Source organism: Piliocolobus tephrosceles, chromosome 2 (assembly GCF_002776525.5).
Source record: "Piliocolobus tephrosceles isolate RC106 chromosome 2, ASM277652v3, whole genome shotgun sequence".
Classification (NCBI taxonomy): domain Eukaryota; kingdom Metazoa; phylum Chordata; class Mammalia; order Primates; family Cercopithecidae; genus Piliocolobus; species Piliocolobus tephrosceles.
This window is the reverse complement of record NC_045435.1, coordinates 160,810,676-160,828,906: the sequence shown is the minus strand read 5'-3', so window position 1 is coordinate 160,828,906 and position 18,231 is coordinate 160,810,676. Positions and strand designations below refer to the sequence as shown.

The following is an 18,231-nucleotide window of genomic DNA, read 5'->3' as shown; positions in this document are numbered from 1 at the left end:
CTGATCATTGTAGTCCTCCCATACCCCTGAAGGGCTGGGTTCTACCCCCTAAAGCATGGCCCAGGGTTCCTTGGAACTGGGCATCTGGCCATCCATGCCAGCCTTGTCTACTACTCCAAATGGGGACTTCGTACATTATCAAGAAGGCAGAAAGCAGAGCCATAATATACAAATCTTGGGGTCCTCTCTGTACCCCCCAGGGCCTAGGTCAGGGCTGGGCACTTGGGAGACATCTGGGAAGGTTTGTGGTAGGAATGTAGAATGGTGAGGCGGGTTGCCTGGCACAGTCACCATGTCAGGGTGACCAGAGAGGACTGCTAGTCATTAAGTGGTAGGAGCAGGGTATTTATGTCCCAAGGCCCAGCCCAGCACCCTACAGGGAGGGAAGGCTGCCTCCAGGCCCAGCTGTGCGCCCTCCTCCTCACCTGCCCAGGAAGTCATCCCTGTCGGTATCCTCATCATACAGGTCTACCTCCAGGTCCTGCCCAGGGACTTCATACACCATGAACTGGAAGGAAAAAGAGGTGTCTTGACCTGCAGGCAACAGCTGACCTTATGTATGACCCAAGGGGAGCCAAATCGTGGCTCAGAATGCTAGCAGGGTCCTGATCTCCTCAGTGCCTCGAGAACCCCACCCATAAGGGAGTGAAGTCCCTCCCCTGTGGGGGGAAGAGAAGATTAAACATGTGTAAGCCATGGCAGAGCAGGTGCCCAGGAGACAGTGGCTGTTTGTTCTGCATGGGCTCTGTGGTGTCCAGAGCACCTGTTCATGACATTCTCCTGCCCCTCTGTGGGTCTGCAATACCAGGAAGCCCCAAGCTGCCTTTCAGTACCCCTGCTTTCACTGCCTCACCCCAAATGTAACAAAGCATCCAGATGGTGTATTGGGAGGGGAAGTTCAGAGGGGTCACCTAGGATGTGTAATCTAGGGGCCTTAACAGGCTGTGGGTCCCACCCTTCAAGCTGTAGGGATTGTGGTTGAACTGAAGGAAGAACTTCAGGATCCTGATGTTTGACTCTGACAGGGGAGGTTGAGAGGAGTGGAGCAGAAATGCCTCTAAGGCTCTTTCTCTTTGATTCGGAAACTTCTAACAAAATTGGAAGGGGAAAGGAGGTAGGAATTTGCCTTCAGGCTGGCCCTTTAGTCGGGCCAGAGTAACCTACTCTGGAAGCCTGGTAGATATGGGAGCAGGAATCCCACAGACCTGCCTGTCTCCAAGGCCTACTCCCTGCCGAGTGTTGCCCCTGGATTGCCTCTGCCCAGCATGACTCAGAGTGAAGGCTGGAGGGTATCAAGGGATTCAAGGGATTCCAGGAGCAGCCGAGAAGACCCTTACCTCAAACACCTCGTTCCAGGTGGGGTTCAGGTTCCTGTAGATGGTCCTACTCCGGAAATGCTGCAGGCCAATGCTCACCTTGGCGTAGGGGTCTGACTTGCCTCGGAGCCCCAGGAAGTTGTCCTTCTGGGCCAGCTTCTCTGCCTCCAGCAAGTGCACTCTGATCACCCCCTGGAAAATGTCCAAGCCCAGGGCTCACAGCTGCTTCCTGGGGCCTCCAGGTCCTGGAGTATCAGAGCTAAAGCCATCAGAGATCACTGCTGCCCCCACATTGCCCCCTCCATGGTCTGGACCGGGAGATAGAAGCCAGATACAGCAGTGACCTGGCCAAGGCCACACAGCAAGTGATGGCAGGGCTCTCTCCATCAGTATGCCCTGCCCACAGCCCTGGCCTCCCCACTCCCAACTCCAAACTGCCACATGAATGGCTTACACAACTGCAGCTGTTTGTCTCCCTCCTGTGCCAACAATCATGACACCTAAGGAAGCTTCCTCCTTTACTCTAGCCCCCTCTGTTGTGTGTCCTACATGTAGACTTCTACAAGGGAGTTCTAGCATCCCTTCTCCTGGCCCCTGTGGGCAATGCCGGCTGCTGACAGGAGGTCCCTGCACTCCTAAAGGCCCCAACACTGAGCCTCATCCCCACCACACTCTGGACTGTGCTATAGGGCAGACCCTCCCCCAACACTTGCATGGATAGATGTTTAAAAGGAAATGAAAGAGATACAACTCTGTTAATAAAGACAGGAGCACAGGAATTAGGAAAGGCATAGTTCATGGGCTTTGAGGTATATCTCCTTCCTAGAATTTTTTTTTAATATTAGTAAATACATATGCATTTACTCTTTGACCCAGAAATCCCACTTCTAGGAATCTGTCCCAAGGGCATACTAGCAAAAATATAAAGACATGTATGCAAGGCTATTTATTACACTACTATTTGTAATAGTGAAAGACCCAACACAACATAATGGTCCATCAATAGGAACTGTGTTGAATAAACTTCAGTACATTCCCATAGTGAAGTACTCTGCAGCTCTTAAAAAGAATGTGGAAGATCTCTAATCGACACTATCATGGCATGATCCCCATGACACACTCAGTGTTAAAAGCACACTGGGGGCCAGGCGCAGTGCTTACACCTGTAATCCCAGCACTTTGGGAGGCCGAAGTGGGCAGATCACCTGAGGTCAGGAGTTCGAGACCAGCCTCGCCAACATGGTAAAACCCAGTCTCTACTAAAAATACAAAAATTAGCCAGGCTCGGTGGCGTGTGCCTGTAGTCCCAGCTACTAAGAAGGCTGAGGCTGGAGAGTCACTTGAACCTGGGAGGCGGAGGTTGCAGTGAGCCAAGATCGCGCCACTGCATTCCAGCCTGGATCACAGAGCAAGACTCTCCACCACCACCTTCCCCTAATCCCCCCACAAAAAAAAGCACACTGGGGAAAACTATACTATGCTGCCATCTATCGAAGAAAGGGGGAATTTGAATATAAGCAAATATGTGTCATATGACCATATATATGTATTTGTTCATATTAAGTAACAGCCAGGTGTAGTGGCTCATGCCTGTAATCCCAGCACTTTGGGAGGCTGAGGCAGGTAGATCACTTGAGCCCAGGAGTTTGAGACCAGCCTGGCCAACGTGGCAAAACCCTGTCTCTACAAAAAATACAAAAATTAGCCAGGCGTGGTAGTGCACAGCTGTAGTCCCAGCTACTCGGAAGGCTGAGGCAGGAGGACTGCTTGAGCCCAAGAGGTGGAGGCTGCAGTGAGCTGTGATTGTGCCACTGCACTCCAGCCTAGCTAGGCAACAGAGCAAGACCCAATCAATCAATCAATCAATCAAATGGAAGGATAAACTATTACTTATAAGTGAAGGGTGGGGAGTAGATGGAGGGAATAAGGGATAGAAGCCAGACTCCTTAAAATGTAATTTGTTTTTTAGTTGAACTTTGGAAGTGTACAACTACTTTACATAATTGTAAAAGGAAGTTAAGGTAAAAAACCCTAAAAATGGAGAATAGAATGAAACAAGTCAATGTAAATATTCATGGCCAGTTGTCACAAACAGGAAATATTCCAAGTAAGTTTAAAATACAATAAATTTGACACCACCTCCCAAGTGGGATACACCTCAAGGACAAAATGTCTTTAGTAATTATGACGTGGGCAATGGGGTTTGTACCGTTATTCTCGGACCGTCAAGCATTAGTGTGAAATAAAGCCAATGCACCACATGTGAAGGCTGAGAGGATATTTGTGCTGCCTCCCAGCAGGCTGGTCTGTGGCCAGTACTGGGTACTCACGCAGGGCAGAGGGAAGCGCAGGTTGGTCAGATCCAGCCCCTTCTTCACAGGCACAGTCACACGGTTAGGCAGCACCAGGTGGGCAGCAATGAGGTCCTCCAGCAGGCTGTCTGACACCTCACTGGACACAAGGCAGGACCAGCTGTGGAGGGGTGCCACCGCCTCCCCCATGCCACCTGCCACTCCATCCCTAGTAGAAACCAGGAGCCCAGCCTGGTAGGGTGGGCCCCACCTAGAGAACAGCCCTGACCCCACTTGCCTGGGTAGGGGTGGGTGTGCGTATACATCGTGACAGCCCCTGACATTCTATCTCAGCAGCAGTTCTCCCACCTACATGTCCCCGACTCCCTCTGCCTCCAGGCTACTTTGTTCTTGGAGGTCACACAGCACAGTGGCTAAGAGCAAGGCTGATGCCTGTGTTAGAATCTCAGCTCCACCACCGACTAGCTGTGTGGCCTTGGCAAGTCACTAACCTCTCTGGACCTCAGCATCCTCACCTGTAACCTGGGGCTAAAATGCATGTTCCTGAGGTTGTCTGTTGCCTGACTCCACCTCCTGGTACTGGGGGTCAGGGATGGTGCCTGGAACAGGGCTGACACGGTGTAAATGCTCAGTAAATACTTTTTGAATAAAAGAACGCATGCCTGGATTCCCTTTGTCCAGTGTGGGTGAGATCCATGCAGATGTCAGTGAATGAGTGAGTCAGCGGCCCTCCCGAGCCTGACGAGCCAGCTGGTGCCAGCCCTGGCCAGTCCAACTGTCCCTTCCTCCTGGGGAGGTGTGTCCAATAGGGCTGGTGCCCTTCTCTGCTCCTCTCGTGGGGCCTGGGGCTCTGAGAGGAGCCTTCACTTGCCCCCCGATGGCGAGCTCTCTAGGACCAGCTGCTCCTCACTGGTCTGCTGTGACAGTGCCCCTTCCGTGCCTATGTTTGTGACCACAGTCAGGGGAAGTCACATAGGCTTCTCACCACACATTTGGTTTGGGAGGGGTACAGTGAGGAAAAAAGGAGGACACTCGTGTGTCCTCACCCAATGCGCTGCCACCACACAGCTGAGTGTCCGAGGGACCCAAGGCAGAGGAACCAGGCTCCCCTTTTACGAGGAAGAGCCCAGAGAGGTGAAGCAACTTCTCCACATTCACTCAGTTGCTAAGTGACAGAGCCAGGAGCTGGCTGCCTCTGGCTCCACAGCCACACAGCCTCCCCTCGGACCACATCTCAGCAGACACAGCCACTCTCCCCTGCACCACGACGGGGACCTGCACGTCAGCCCAACATTCAGCAAAGGACTTCTTGCCTACTACATGGGGGGGTGTGTGTGTGTGGTGTGGGCTGGGGGTGTGCTGGCACACAGAGGCCACACAACACCGTTAGCCTCCCACTCCCACTTCAAACAGACCAATGCTTCTCCCTCTGCAGGGAGCACCAGGAGGGAAGGCACCACCATTGCACAGCTCCCGTCACTGGCTGCAGAGCCCTGGAGGCCCCCACACTTACGATCTCCCTCCAGGCTCTCCCAGGCACCTACTTGATTCCCGGTGCATCCAGCAGGTTGGTCAGGCCAGTCCAGTTGATCTGTAGGTGCTTCAGGGGCAGAGGGAAGCTATTAGTCTGGAAAGGGCTGGGAGCCCAGGGCTGAGAACCCCCTGCCAAGAGCCTCACACCCATGTGCATGCCGGGGTGGGGGTTCGGGGGAAAGCAGGCAGAGCACCCTCTGCCAGGGTGTCAGGCAGGCAAGGCCACCTCCCAGCCCAGCTCAGGCATCTAGCGGTACTGAGGGCCCAGGCCTCAGTTCAGGATGGGGCAGGGGTTGTGGAACCTGCTGCTTCCTGGGCAGAACCCCCACAGGAGTGGGATCGTCCACATGGCCACAGGCTGGCCTGGACTTTGACAACTCTGAGTTTGAGCCTCGGCTCCAATTCAGACCGTCTGTGTGACCTTCTCTGAGCTTAGCTGCCTCATGTTGGGGAGGGCAGAGTCTAGCTCAAGCTGCCTTAAGGGTTAAATGAGATAAGGAGTGTGACTGCCCAGGTCTCCGTGGGCTTGGACAATGTCCATTCTTGGGATCAAACCCAATGTCTAGGGCCCAGCAGACCAGTGCCTACTCCCAGGGAGCAGCAGGCTCACCGCAGTCCCTGGGACTCACCGGCTTCTGAAGGAAGAACACAGTCACGGCTCCCACGAAGGGCTTGTCCACTAGGAGGGGCTCCAGGATGACCCGCAGGGTGCCCTGCAACTGGACAGGCACAGAGGGCCCGTGAGGGGCCCAGGCCTCCTTTCTCCCCATGCCTGCTGGGCTCCGCTGAGGCCATCTGCTGCCTCATTTCATGCCCATGCTGCCCCACACGTCAGGACCACCTGCCGCAGGCCGCCTGCTCTCACAGCAGGAACCATACTTAAGGTGCCGAGCCCTGGACACAGCTGCCACCTCTTGCCAGCTACCAAGGGGCCCTGAGCTGGCCCCACTGCCCTCCACAGGTGTGCTGGCCTGAGAGACCCATAGCCTTTGCCAAGTTTTGGGCTGGCCCAGTCAGCAAGGACCCAGGAATGATTTCCAGGCCCAAATCAGCTCTTCCACTCCCGCCGAGACTTATTTTCACCTCCTGGGTCCACCTCAGTCCCTAAGCAATGGCTTTCCGTCGCTCCGTGAACACCACCTCTCTCCTCACCAGGCAGCCAAAGCCTCTCCAGGGCCTCTGCAGTCAGATGAGGCTGGGGGTCTCTAGAGCACAGTAGTGGGTTGGTGAAGCCCCGCCACCACTTCCTGGCCGTGTGACCCTCAGGCCTACAGCTCCTCTGTAGTCACCATCCTCTGTGTTTAGTGTCGCCACTGCCTTCTGCAGCCTACTCTGGCATGACCCGGCTTCCCCTTCCCTGATCCCCACCCTGGGGGCTGGAAGAGAGGCAGCCCCACCGGGCTCCACCCACCTGGATCCCGTTCACACCAGCCTGAATCTTCTGCAGCTCCACACTGATCTCACAGTCCCCGATGTAGCTGAAATGGGGGGTGGAGAAGGAAGGTGGGGAGGAGGGACAGGTCCACCTGCTCAGAGAGGTTGGAAAACTTGCCCAGTGTCACACAGCCTGAGCCCAGGCAGCCAGCTGCCAGCCCTGAGCTCTGTGTACTGGGCACATGGCCTAGTAGCCTCAGCCTTTCTCAGCTCTGCTCAGACCTGACCCAGACCCTGATCCAAGCCCAGACCCCAGGAGGCAGGCCCTGTGCACCCCTGCATTCAGGTACCCCAGGTGTATCCTCATCTCTGACCATGACAGCAGTGACTCTAGGCACTCACCTCACCCCACGATACCCTGAAGATGAAAAGGAGGGGCTCTTGATAAACACACTGCCCACCTTTCCACCCCTGCTGTCCCCCTGTCCCATCTCTGCCCAGGTGTCTTTCATGGGGACGGACACAGAAGCAGCCCCCACTGCATACATCCCAAGTGCTGCTGGGGCTGGTGGAGGTGAGCAAAGGTAACAAGGCCTCAGGCTTCAGCATAGAAGCCGGAGTCCATCCAGTGGCTCTCGCCGGGTGATGGGCACAGGGAGCCCAGAATGGGTGCCCTTGAGGGTAAAGATCAGCAGATCCTGTGAAAGCACTGAAGGAGACTCGGGAGGGAGAGGGCAGCCAGCACACATGCGCAGGGCACAGGCAGAGGAGCCCAAGGTCACAAGTTGTGCAAAAAACTGAGTGCCTCTTGAAAGGGCAGGAGTGAGCCAGACAGGGGAAATGGGGACCCTGGGAGCTGCCTGGGCAGCTGAGTGGGCCACACAACCTCGATGTGCCCTATTTCTACAAGGATCTCGTGGCACAGCCCCAGGGGCTGGGAGCACCTCATAGCCTGTCACCATCCCAACACACTTGGGACCAGCCCCCAAATGGGGACCGGTGGTCCGAAGAACTGGCTCCTATCTTCCCAACATGCTGTCAGTGCCAGCCTCTAGGCTAAGGACAGAATGAGACATGGGAAAGGAAGGGCAACACTCTGGATCCTCAGAAGTTCATCCTTTGTCTTTTTAGTGCAAATCTTGCCACTTCCAGGAAGGCTTCCTGGACTGAATCTCCCTTCTTCCTGACTCACTCCCATTATGAACCTCATTTCAAAGAGATATCCTTGCCCAACCCCCTGAACTAGTCGCTTATGTGTCTTTGCATTCTCTATTTTCCTGAGGTGCCGCAGAGCCCAGGTCTCCAGCTGACCTCTCACAGCCTGTGCTTGGAGCTCCCTGGGCCTCACCATGAGTCCTCACATCTTCTTGTCACACTTGCTCCCACCAGACACATCCTCTCTGAGGCAGCTGGTCTGACCCTCCAAGCGACCCAGCCCTGGCTTCCAAGAAAGCTCTGCTGCCCAGGCCTTGGAACCCAGAGTATGCCAGGGGATGGGAGAAGCTGGGAGGAGGGGAGCGTCCTGTGAGGCGTTCTACATCCCAAGTCAGTGTGTATATATACTACTCCATCTTCAAACTGGCTGTTCCCACAGAGTGTCCCCTTCACACCCTGAAACCCATACCCGGCCCGATAGAGCTCACCAGATCTGCAGGTCCACAGTCACACGCCTTCGATTGCACTTGTTAGTATGTGCCTTGACACCGTTGACCCTGGGGCACTGGAAGAAATGCCAACAGGGCTAGGTCAGATGCTTCTTGTAGCAGGGGACAGCTGCCAGCCCTTCCCCCGGCACTGGGCTTTATCAGCAACAAGTATGACCACCAGGAGGAGGCACAGACATGTAAATCTATCCTGCAGCCCGGAGACTTCCCTCCCTAGAAGGTGCCCCCTTTCTCTCCCTTCCTGCCACTACTCACACAACCAGAGTGGCCCTGAGGCCAGGCCTGTTGTTCATGCCCGATAGCAAACTCTGGAAGTGGGTCCTTTCCCTTTACACGTGAGGAAACTGGAGCTTAGAGAAGTCAAGTCACTGGCCCCACAGCACAGGGTGGAGCTGGGCATAGGCATGGGAACTGGAGGAAGCTGGCAATATTCACGGGTGTGAATGAACGCTTATGGCAGCTGAAAAAAATAATGTTTATGGGTATGTGAAGAAAGGGGGTGTGGTGAGTGCACTGGGTCCTGGCCAAGCCCAGGAGGGTCGTGTGAGGAGTCCTCTGTGACCCCACAATGGAGAGGAGGGGACATGTGGGGAATGGGAGAGCAGCGGGGAGGAGGGAGGCCAGGACATGAAGAGCGCTGAATGCCAGGATTAGGAGGCAGGTGTTTCTCCTGCAGGGCTGGGACATCTGTTCAGCCTACAGCTTTCCCCTCCAGGTTCTTCCGATGTGGTAAATATCATTTCTTAGGATTGCTTGCCAGCAGTGCTGCATCCCATAGACCAAAGGTCCGCAATCTTTTTGGCACCAGGGACCAGTTTCTGGGAAGACAATTTTTCCACAGACCGGGGGTGGGGTGGGAAATGGTTTTGGGATGAAACTGTTCCACCTCAGACCATCAGGCATTAGAGTCTCATAAGGAGTGCGCAACCTAGATCCTTCACATGCACAGTTCACGGTAGGGTTTGTGCTCCTATGAGAATGTAATGCTGCTGCTGATCTGACGGGAGGCGGAGCTCAGGCGGCAATGCTGGTCCTGGCTGCTGACCTCCTGGTGTGTAGCCTGGTACTAAGAGCTGGGGACCCCTGCCATAGATACAACCACCGGAGGAGCAGCCTGGCTGAGCAAGCTCTGCTATGAACACAGCACTCTGCAAGCTTCTTGGCTCTTAGCCTGCTGAATTCTTCAAAAGCCAACTGAGCCATCACCGTTTCCTGGAAGTCTTCCCTGACTCCCACAGCCCCTCCACCCCTCCATTTCTGAGCTCGCATTCCTCTGCCATCATGCATGCATATACTGCCATGTTGTAATCCACAGGTTGATGTGTCCCTCCCACAGAAGGGGTGCAGCCACACCCAGCTCTATAATGCCCAGCACACAGCACGTGCTCAGTAAGTCACAGGTGAATGAAACAAGAAATGAATGCATGAACCAACAGAAGCTGGCACAAGCCAGTTTGAGTGGCAGAAATCCCAATCTCCAGGGCTCAGGCCTGCCTAATCCACCCCTGCCCAGGGGCTAGCCAGGCAGGGCTGGCAGACAGCTCTCAGCAGGCTGGCCTGTACTTGGATACCTGCTCGTTGCTGGGAAGACCAGATGCCAATGTCTCTCATTTACTAGGTCACAGTGGTCTCTGGCTGGGGGATACATTTTGGATGATCAAAAGACTCAAGTCACTGGGGGCACTTCGAGGCAGGAGGAGTAGGGCACCAAGGCTGAAACATGAAACAGGAAGCCCAGTCTAGACAGGGACCGTGACATTAGGTGTGCTGACACACACTTCGTTGGCCACAGACCATTTCATCCTGGGACACCTGCTGATCTTCACAGAACTAGCATGGACTTGTGACACTGAGTGACCTAACAGCCAATTAGTGGAGAATATAAAGCGCTTGGCAGCACCGACTACCCAAACCGTGAGCATGTGGTCACCGGCACTGAGGTTAGCAACTATGATTTCTATCTTTCTATCTGCCTGGCTACCACCATGGCATGTCTTCAAAGTTTTCCTTAAGAAAAGTGGAAATACCTTCCACCTCTCCTTTCTGTTCCCTCTGAGCCAGGCTTCCTTGGAACCTGGGGAGATGGTGGTACAGGGATATGGGGGAAGGGCGTCCACTGAGGCTGACAGGCTGGGAAATGCACGTGGTGTTGGTGGTGGTGGTGGTGGGGGGGTGTCCCCCTGTAAGGTCCAGTGGGATCTCTGCAGTCATATGAGTGGCCTGGATGGGGGAAAGGTGGGAGGAGAGGGGACAGAGAAAAGACTGCACAGCCAGTCCAGGCTGACCCTCCCGAGACACACCCACCTTCTGTCCAAAGTAGAGCTTGGTAAAGGTAAAGGTCCTCAGGTGGATGCTCTTCTCCCGGATCTTCGGCTCAAGTTTCTCCCGGAACTTGCTTTCCATGATCATGCTCAGGTAGGGCCAGATCTGAGAGATGATCTGTGAAGACGGGAAGAGGCCCTTGGTAGTCAGGTCTATACTCCCACCGCAGACCCAGAGCTGCATGGGACAAAGTCCTGATTCCCTGCAGCCTGGTCTTGGGGTGGGGTTTCCTATGCTGCAGCACTCACCTGCCTGCCTGCCCACCCATCTGCTCACCTGTTCATCTGTCTGTCCTTCAAACATCTAATAACCACAGCCGTGGTTCCCACTGCCATGCAGGCAGGACCCCAAGATTTGGTGCTATTCTGCAGAGCACCATGAAATAGTCACTACATTTAATATTAGGAAGCCCTTTAGTTCTGTGCTAAGACATGATCTTGTTCTACACTGTGGTTTAAACAAAAAGTAGTAGATGCAAGAAGTTTAAGAACAAAATTACAAAAAGAAAGTTAAATTGTTTCCTGTGGATTTAATTTTCTAGCAATCAGAAAAGGCAGCCTTTGCCCGATTTCTGCAGCAGAATGACTCACTGTGCTGGTTTGGGAACCAAGTACAGGACCTGAGGAGAAGGAAGATGGCAGAGACAGAGGAGGATGGTGGAAATCAGAGGGGAATGGAGGGAGGGCCAGCCAGCAGGTACATTCTGTTTGGGGCAAGCCTTCTCCATCTTCTTTTTTTTTCTTAAATGGAGTTTTGCTCTTGTTGCCCAGGCTGGAGTGCGGTGGTACGACCTCAGCTCACTGCAACCTCCAACTCCTGGTTCAAGTGATTCTCCTGCCTCAGCCTCCCAAGTAGTTGAGATTACAGGTGCCTCCCACCACACCTGGTGAATTTTTTTTTTTTTAGTAGAGTTGGGGTTTCACCATGTTGCCCAGACTGGTCTTGAACTCCTGGCCTCAAGTGATCTGTCCACCTCGGCCTCTCAAAGTGCTGGGATTACAGGCATGAGCCACGGCGCCTGGCCTTCTTTTTTCTTTTAAGACAAAGTCTCACTCTGTCACCCAGGCTGGAGTGCAGTGGCATGATTACAGCTCACTGCAGCCTCGACCTCCCCGGATTAGGTGATCTCCCACCACAGCCTCCTGGGTGGCTGGGACTACAAGCATGCACCACCACACCTGGCTTTTTAATGTTTTTGTAGAGATAGGGTCCCCTTGTGTTACCCGAGCTGATGGATGTTGATCCAAGATTGCTATTTTCACATTACCAGAAGTGTCACTACTGAGTGCATCAAAAAGCATTCCCTAGCCAGGAACGGTAGCACACACCTGGGTACCAACTTCCTTGGGAGGCTAAGGCAGGAGGATTGTTTCAGCCCAGAAGTTCGAGGCCAGCTTGGGCAACATAGCAAGATTCCATCTCAAAAACAACAGTAGCAAAAATAAAACAGAGAACATTCTCAGCCTCTGGGTAAATTTGGAAGAGGCAGGTTGCTGCTTTAAGAGGAATGACTGGGTTTCTGGGGATTCATGCAGGACCCAGTGCCTCTGGGGCAAACCTTGCAGAGCTCCTTCTGCACTACGTTAGCTGGTCCATGGATCTCTGCCTGTGTTTCGTCTTTCTTTCAGTAATACACAGAGGCCCACACAAAGCATTGGAGATACAAGACTGTATCTTTCCTGGGGGCTTGGGCTTCAGTTTAAATATGTGTGTCCTTCCTCCATGTGCCCCTTCCAAAGCCATCACTAGAGGAGGCTAAAGGCTGTGAGATTCCAGGGCTCATTGTTCCCATCTCTCTCAAAGGCCTCTCCAAACGCCAGGTTCTACTTCCTCGGGTCTGATCTCATCTTCCTGTCTCTCTGGTTTGTCACTGGCCAAGTGCCTCCTGAGCATAAAGCTCGTTAGGACATACTCAGTGCCTTAGTATGTGGTTTTCCTACACAACTGTCTCTGTCTCCCCATCCAAGACGAAGGTGGGAGCCTCATATCCCAACAGTCTTATATCTCCAATGCCTTGTGTGGGCCTCTGTGTATTACTGAAAGAAAGACGTAACGCAGGCAGAGATCCATGGACCAGCTAACACAGAACAGAAGGAGCTCTACAAGGTTTGCCCCAGAGGCACTGGGTCCTGCATGAATCCCCAGAAACCCAGTCACTCCTCTTAAAGCAGCAACCTGCCTCTTCCAAATTTACCCAGAGGCTGAGAATGTTCTCTGTTCTTTTTTTGTTGCTGTTTTTGACATGGAGTCTTGCTATATTGCCCAAGCTGGCCTTGAACTCCTGGGCTGAAGCAATCCTCCTGCCTTAGCCTCCCAAGGAATTGGTACCCTGGTGTGTGCTACCACGGCCTGCTAGGGAATGCTTTTTGATGCACTCAGCAGTGACACTTCTGGTAATCTGAAAATAGCAATCTTGGATCAACATCCATCAGAAGTCCTTTCGTATACCTAACCTAAGTCATTCCTGCTACGGGCTAAGCCTCCTCGCAGAGGCAAGGTTTGTATTAGAAAAATTCCTCAGTCAGGAGACTTGAGATGGGGGCTGCCATGGAGCCCTCACAGTTAGGGACAGGTCTGGGCAGATCAGGGAGGGGAAAGCCTCCGGTTTGTCCTCTGTGAAGTCGGGATTCCTGCTGGGGAGGGCTCGGCCAGGGGTCATCATCCAGCAGGGGCCTCCTTGGGACATCTGGCAGCAGAGCCCAAGGGGAGTTCCAAGGGGTGACCTAACAGCAATTACAGTAGTGACGTCAGTGAATCGAGCCAGGGCGAGGACTCTAATTATTCCCATTTTACGGATAAGGAAACCAGCTCAGAGGCGTTAGGCAGTCTGCCCAAGATTGCGCAGCAATGGTGTTGGATCTAGGCAGGAAACCAGGCGGTGTCCAGAAGCTGTTGTCTAATTGATGTCTTCCTCTCCCTAGAAAAGTACAGCTCCACGACCTGGTAGGCCAGTGGGGATTGTACTTTTCTCTATACCTCTCTGTATTTTCTAACTTTTCTGCTGTGACCACATATTAATTTAAATTTGTTGTTGTTGTTAACAAAAGCAAGCCATTCTGGTGAAAGAAGAGGGAAAGGGAGCATCCCTGCCCGCCTCAGGCAAGGGAACTGCCGCCAGACCCCCATCAGGCTGCTGGAGGCTGGTGTGCGTCTGGCTCCGCTAGGCCCTGCCAGCGGCCTTACCTTGTTGGCCCACTCGACCCGCTCCACGTCGGGGAAGTGGATCTAGGAAAGAAACCCCGAGGGGAAGTTAGACTTGAAGCCGCACACCCCCTGGGAACCAAGCAAGCCAGCCTGGCGGGTTCCCCATTCCGCCCACGCGCTGCGCCTCACCCCTTCCTCCCCTGCCTCCAAGTGTGCTCTCAGAGTCACAAGTGTGCTCTCAGCACCCACTGGGCGCCCAGCCCCTGGCAACTCAGATCCGGTCCTGCCCTCAAATAGCGCATCATCCGGTGGAGCAGGCAGCAAATCAACAGACAAGGAGCTGGCACTGATTCCGCAGTGCAGCCCAGCTCCAAGGCTCGCGTGGGCGTTTCTGGGCACGCGGTGGCAGGCAGGACAGGACTCCATACGGTTTCACCCCTCCCCTCCGCCCCAGCCCCACACCTAGACCGAGGTGGGAGAGGACATGGAAGGCGAGGAGGAAAGGGAGGGCTGGAAACGGCTGGTTTGCACACGCAAGTAAGTCCCCACTCCTGGGGAAGCACAGGACCCCCAACGTGGATGCCTCCAGGGTAACACTCGGGTCGCTCCTTGCAAATTCCATCCCCCTTATTCGTTTCAATGACACAAACAATATGCAGTCTCCGTAGAAAAATTAGAAAATGCAAAAATCAGCTAAACAAAAACAGTATTAGGGAAATCTACCACCCAATGATACCTACTTAACAGCTTGATGTTTTCACGGACAACTCGGGAGCAGGGTGCTGTGCGGCGCCCCTCCCACCTCTGCCCACCTTGGCTCCCAGAAGCCCCTCCCAAGCCTCCTCCCTTCCCCTTAGGCCCTTCCTATGGTCACACAGCTTCCAACTATGGGGTCACAACCCCTAGCTACTCCAGCTCCACTTGCTGGGTGAACCAGTGTGGGAAGGGGGAACAGTGGAAGGTGAGTGGAGGGACAGTCCTGTTGGCTGACCTGGGCATGACATAATTCTGAGAGTGCTTAGTCCCCCTCCAGGAGTCTGTCTCTGCTTCTGTCTGCTGAGCTTCTCCTTCCCCCAGGGGTTTTCTTACAGAGGAGTGGGCTTGGACATGTACAGGGTACCTGCACAAAACACTGACACCAAAACAGCAGCCACAGCCATCACTGTGGCCACTCCCCAAGTCCCGTGAGCATGAGGCTGGTTTGGGGTCAGATTCAGAGTGGGCCTGGGACCACCCACGGTGGGGAAAGGGCCTGCCTCATCTGGGCGCTCAGAAGGGTCATTGTCCTGGGACTACGTAGAGGTGTCCCTGCAGTTCACACACCTACTGCGCACCTACCAAGTGCCAGGTCCTCAGCCAGCTTTGGGGTTGCCCTAAAGATTCAAACATATGCCCTGGCCTGCAGCACTCGCCCAGGATCACAGCCATTCCCAAAGTGGGGGACAGAGAAATTCAATTCTCCTGGAACAGTTCAACAGCCTTGATTGGTCAGAGGAGTCCCGTGCTTCTGAGACTCTTGGGACACCATTCTCCCATTCTCTCTTGGGATACTATTCTCCCAGCCTCAGTTTCCCTTGCTCTGGGCAGTGGCCTATACTAACTCAGAAAAGTTTGTATTCCCAGGTACGGAAGAGAAAACGTGGCCTGGTTCCCCGAGGTGCAGCTGGCCCAGCCCACAGAAACACAAGAGATCGATGCGGGAAGGAATTGTGGGGAGCGTGGGCAGGAGCTCGGTTCAATGGGGGTGATGCCGCCTGCTCAGCACACATTTGCTGCAGCTACCCTGGGTCAGGTCTCAGCTGGAAACCAGGCAAATGGGAGGCAAGACCTTTCCGTTGCTTCCTATTACACTGTCCAGTACTAAAGGAGAAACTCCTGCACGTGGGCCTGGAGAGGAGACCCAGCTCATGTCATGGCCTCATCGCCCCCTCCCACTAGTCCCTTTCAATCCAACCACCTTTACTTTTCTGTTCCTACCAAAGGCCTGCATGTGCCATACTGTGTGTCTGAAACAGTCCTCCTTGCTCCCCTTTGATTGATTCATTCGTCACTATCTTAGACTTCACTTGCAGGAAGCCTCTCTGCGTCTCCCAAGTTGGGGACAAGTGAGGTGCCTGCTGGTTCTCCACTGCAGCATTTGATACACTTTACTACAGCTGCCTGGTCTTGCTGCCTACCTCCCTACACACTGGAAGCTCTGGGAGGGCTTCAAAAACAAAAACAAACAAAAAAGAGCAACAGAATGACCAAGACCCACACTGATTAAGCTGTCATGGTTTCTCTCAATTACCCACACCTGTATTTGCGGCTCCTACACACTGGAAGCTGTAGGAGGGCTGACTGGGCCTCACCCCTATTAAGACCTGTTTCTAACATATGAAGGTCTTAATAAATATTTGTGGAATGAATGAATGAAGCATGGTTCTTACCCTCAAGGAACTCACAGGCAGACAACTAACAGATCACTCTGATACAGAATCATTACTAAGGTGGGAAGAGGGAACATCCTCAGAGGAACCTGCTGACCTCACCAGTAGCTGTCCTCCTTCCAGCCCAAGCATCACACTTCCCATCTCACACCCTTGGCCCGGGTTGTTTTGTGACTTCAGGAGCTGAGTAGTTCTGATCTCTGGATCCCAAAAGGTGATCCTGCTTGGTGGGTCCAACCCTGGCCACTCTTGGGAGTTGGTCAAATGAAGATTCCTGAGCTGCCTCATGCCACTGAGTATATCAGGGTGCGGCTCACCAACTTATTTTTCACAAGCTCCTGGTATGATGCTGGAGTTCAGTCAGGGTTGGGATCAATGACCAGCCAACCCCTTGCGTCAGGGTGACCCACATGCATCCTGAAAATGTAGGAAGCAAGGCCGGGAATTGTGTCTCATGCCTATAATCCCAGCACTTTGGGAGGCCAAGGCAGTTGGATCACTTGAGCCCAGGAGTTTGAGACCAGCCTGGCCAACATGGCGAAACTCCATCTCTACTAAAAAATATAAAAATGAGGTGTGCATGGTGGCACACACCTGTAATCCCAGCTACTCAGGAAGCTGAGGCAGAAGAATTGCTTGAACCCTGGAGGCACAGGTTGCAGTGAGTCGAGATCACACCACTGCACTCCAGCCTGGGCCACAGAGTGAGACTCCATCTCAAAAAAAAAAAAAAGAAAAGAGCAACAGAATGACCAAAGCCCACACTGATTAAGCTGTCATGGTTTCTCTCGATTACCCACACCTGTATTTGAGGCTTCTCACCAAGAGGCTCCTTCATGGATGAGTCTGAACCCCCTGAAGACAGCAACAATTCAGTCCAAGAAAATAAGAGACCACAAGTCCCCTACCCTGCCTAGGGACCTGAAGGCCCTCCCTCAGCCTGAATCTCAGCACCTGCCTTCACTCCCAGTGAGCCGAGGTGCAGCAGCCAGACCACATTCCTTGTGACTGCCCCTCAGTTTGGAGCAGGGGATGAAATCATAGAGACTAATTCTTGGGGAGCAATGACTCATCCTCAGTGCTTTCCCATTTTGACATTGACAGATCAATCTATTTTTCCATTATAATTGGTCATTTTTGGAACTTGAAGAAATCTTTTCCCATCCCACATTCTCAAAGTTACACTGGATTTTTGTCTATTGGCTTTCATGTTGAGGTCTTTAATCTCTCTGGATTTTTTTACATAGGGTGAGACAAAGATACATTTTTTTCTCCCTCTATACTTTCACTAAGGCAATTTTCAACCAACATACAAAAAATCTTTTTCCTTGAGTTGCGAATCTACTTCACTCAAAAACTAGCTCCTCATGTGTACTTTGGGGTGTTTCTGGACTTGCCATTCAACTCTATCAGTCTGCCTGTTCCAGCACCACATGGTTTTCATCACTGTGTTTTTGCCAAATGACCTGGGGTAGGGTGAATCCCCTCCCCTGCTTTTGTTTTTTTTTTTTTTTTTTTTTCTGAGATGGAGTTTCATTTTTGTTGCCCAGGCTGGAGTGCAATGGGGCAATGTTGGCTCACTGCAACCTCCACCTCCCGGGTTCAAGCAATTCTCCAGCCTCAGCCTCCCGAGCGGCTGCGATTACAGGCACCATGCCTGGCTAATTTTTTGTATTTTTAGCAGAGACAGGGTTTCACTATGTTGGCCAAGCTGGTCTCGAACTCCTGAACTCCTGATCTACCAGTCTTGGCCTCCCAAAGTGTTGGGATTACAGGCATGAGCCACTGCACCCGGCCGGCGATTCCCCATTTTGTTTTTCTTTTTCACACTGATTTAGGTAATAGTAGGTATTTATTGTTCTGTATGAATTTTAGAATCAGCTTGTCAATCTACAAAAAAAAAAACCCTCCTTTCAATTGTTATGTTTTTTAAATTATGTTAACTTGTGGGATAACCGACACAGTTAAATATTGCATTGTGAACACTCTTTATTTATTCACATTTTCTATTCACATTTAGGATCAAACTTCAACTTTTTCTATAAAAGTCCTATATATATATATATTTTAGATTACTGTGTGGAATTTCATTTTCTGGGCAACCTTGCTGAAATTTGTTAATAGTTCTAATTGTTCA

At 52.8% G+C, this 18,231-nt stretch overlaps 1 protein-coding gene across 1 annotated transcript in view; it reads right to left on the bottom strand.

Annotated features, from left to right (window-relative positions):
* ESYT3 (extended synaptotagmin 3) overlaps nucleotides 1–18,231 on the bottom strand; it is a 42,308-nt gene that overhangs the window by 11,082 nt on the left and 12,995 nt on the right. Inside the window, exons 2-10 of the mRNA XM_023187900.1 lie at nucleotides 13,705–13,746; nucleotides 10,504–10,638; nucleotides 8,179–8,255; nucleotides 6,573–6,639; nucleotides 5,791–5,880; nucleotides 5,173–5,228; nucleotides 3,647–3,767; nucleotides 1,338–1,508; nucleotides 426–508 (exon numbers count right to left, since the gene is read on the bottom strand). Coding sequence (XP_023043668.1) covers nucleotides 426–508; nucleotides 1,338–1,508; nucleotides 3,647–3,767; nucleotides 5,173–5,228; nucleotides 5,791–5,880; nucleotides 6,573–6,639; nucleotides 8,179–8,255; nucleotides 10,504–10,638; nucleotides 13,705–13,746 — 842 coding nt within the window. The remainder of the gene's footprint in view (nucleotides 1–425; nucleotides 509–1,337; nucleotides 1,509–3,646; nucleotides 3,768–5,172; nucleotides 5,229–5,790; nucleotides 5,881–6,572; nucleotides 6,640–8,178; nucleotides 8,256–10,503; nucleotides 10,639–13,704; nucleotides 13,747–18,231) is intronic.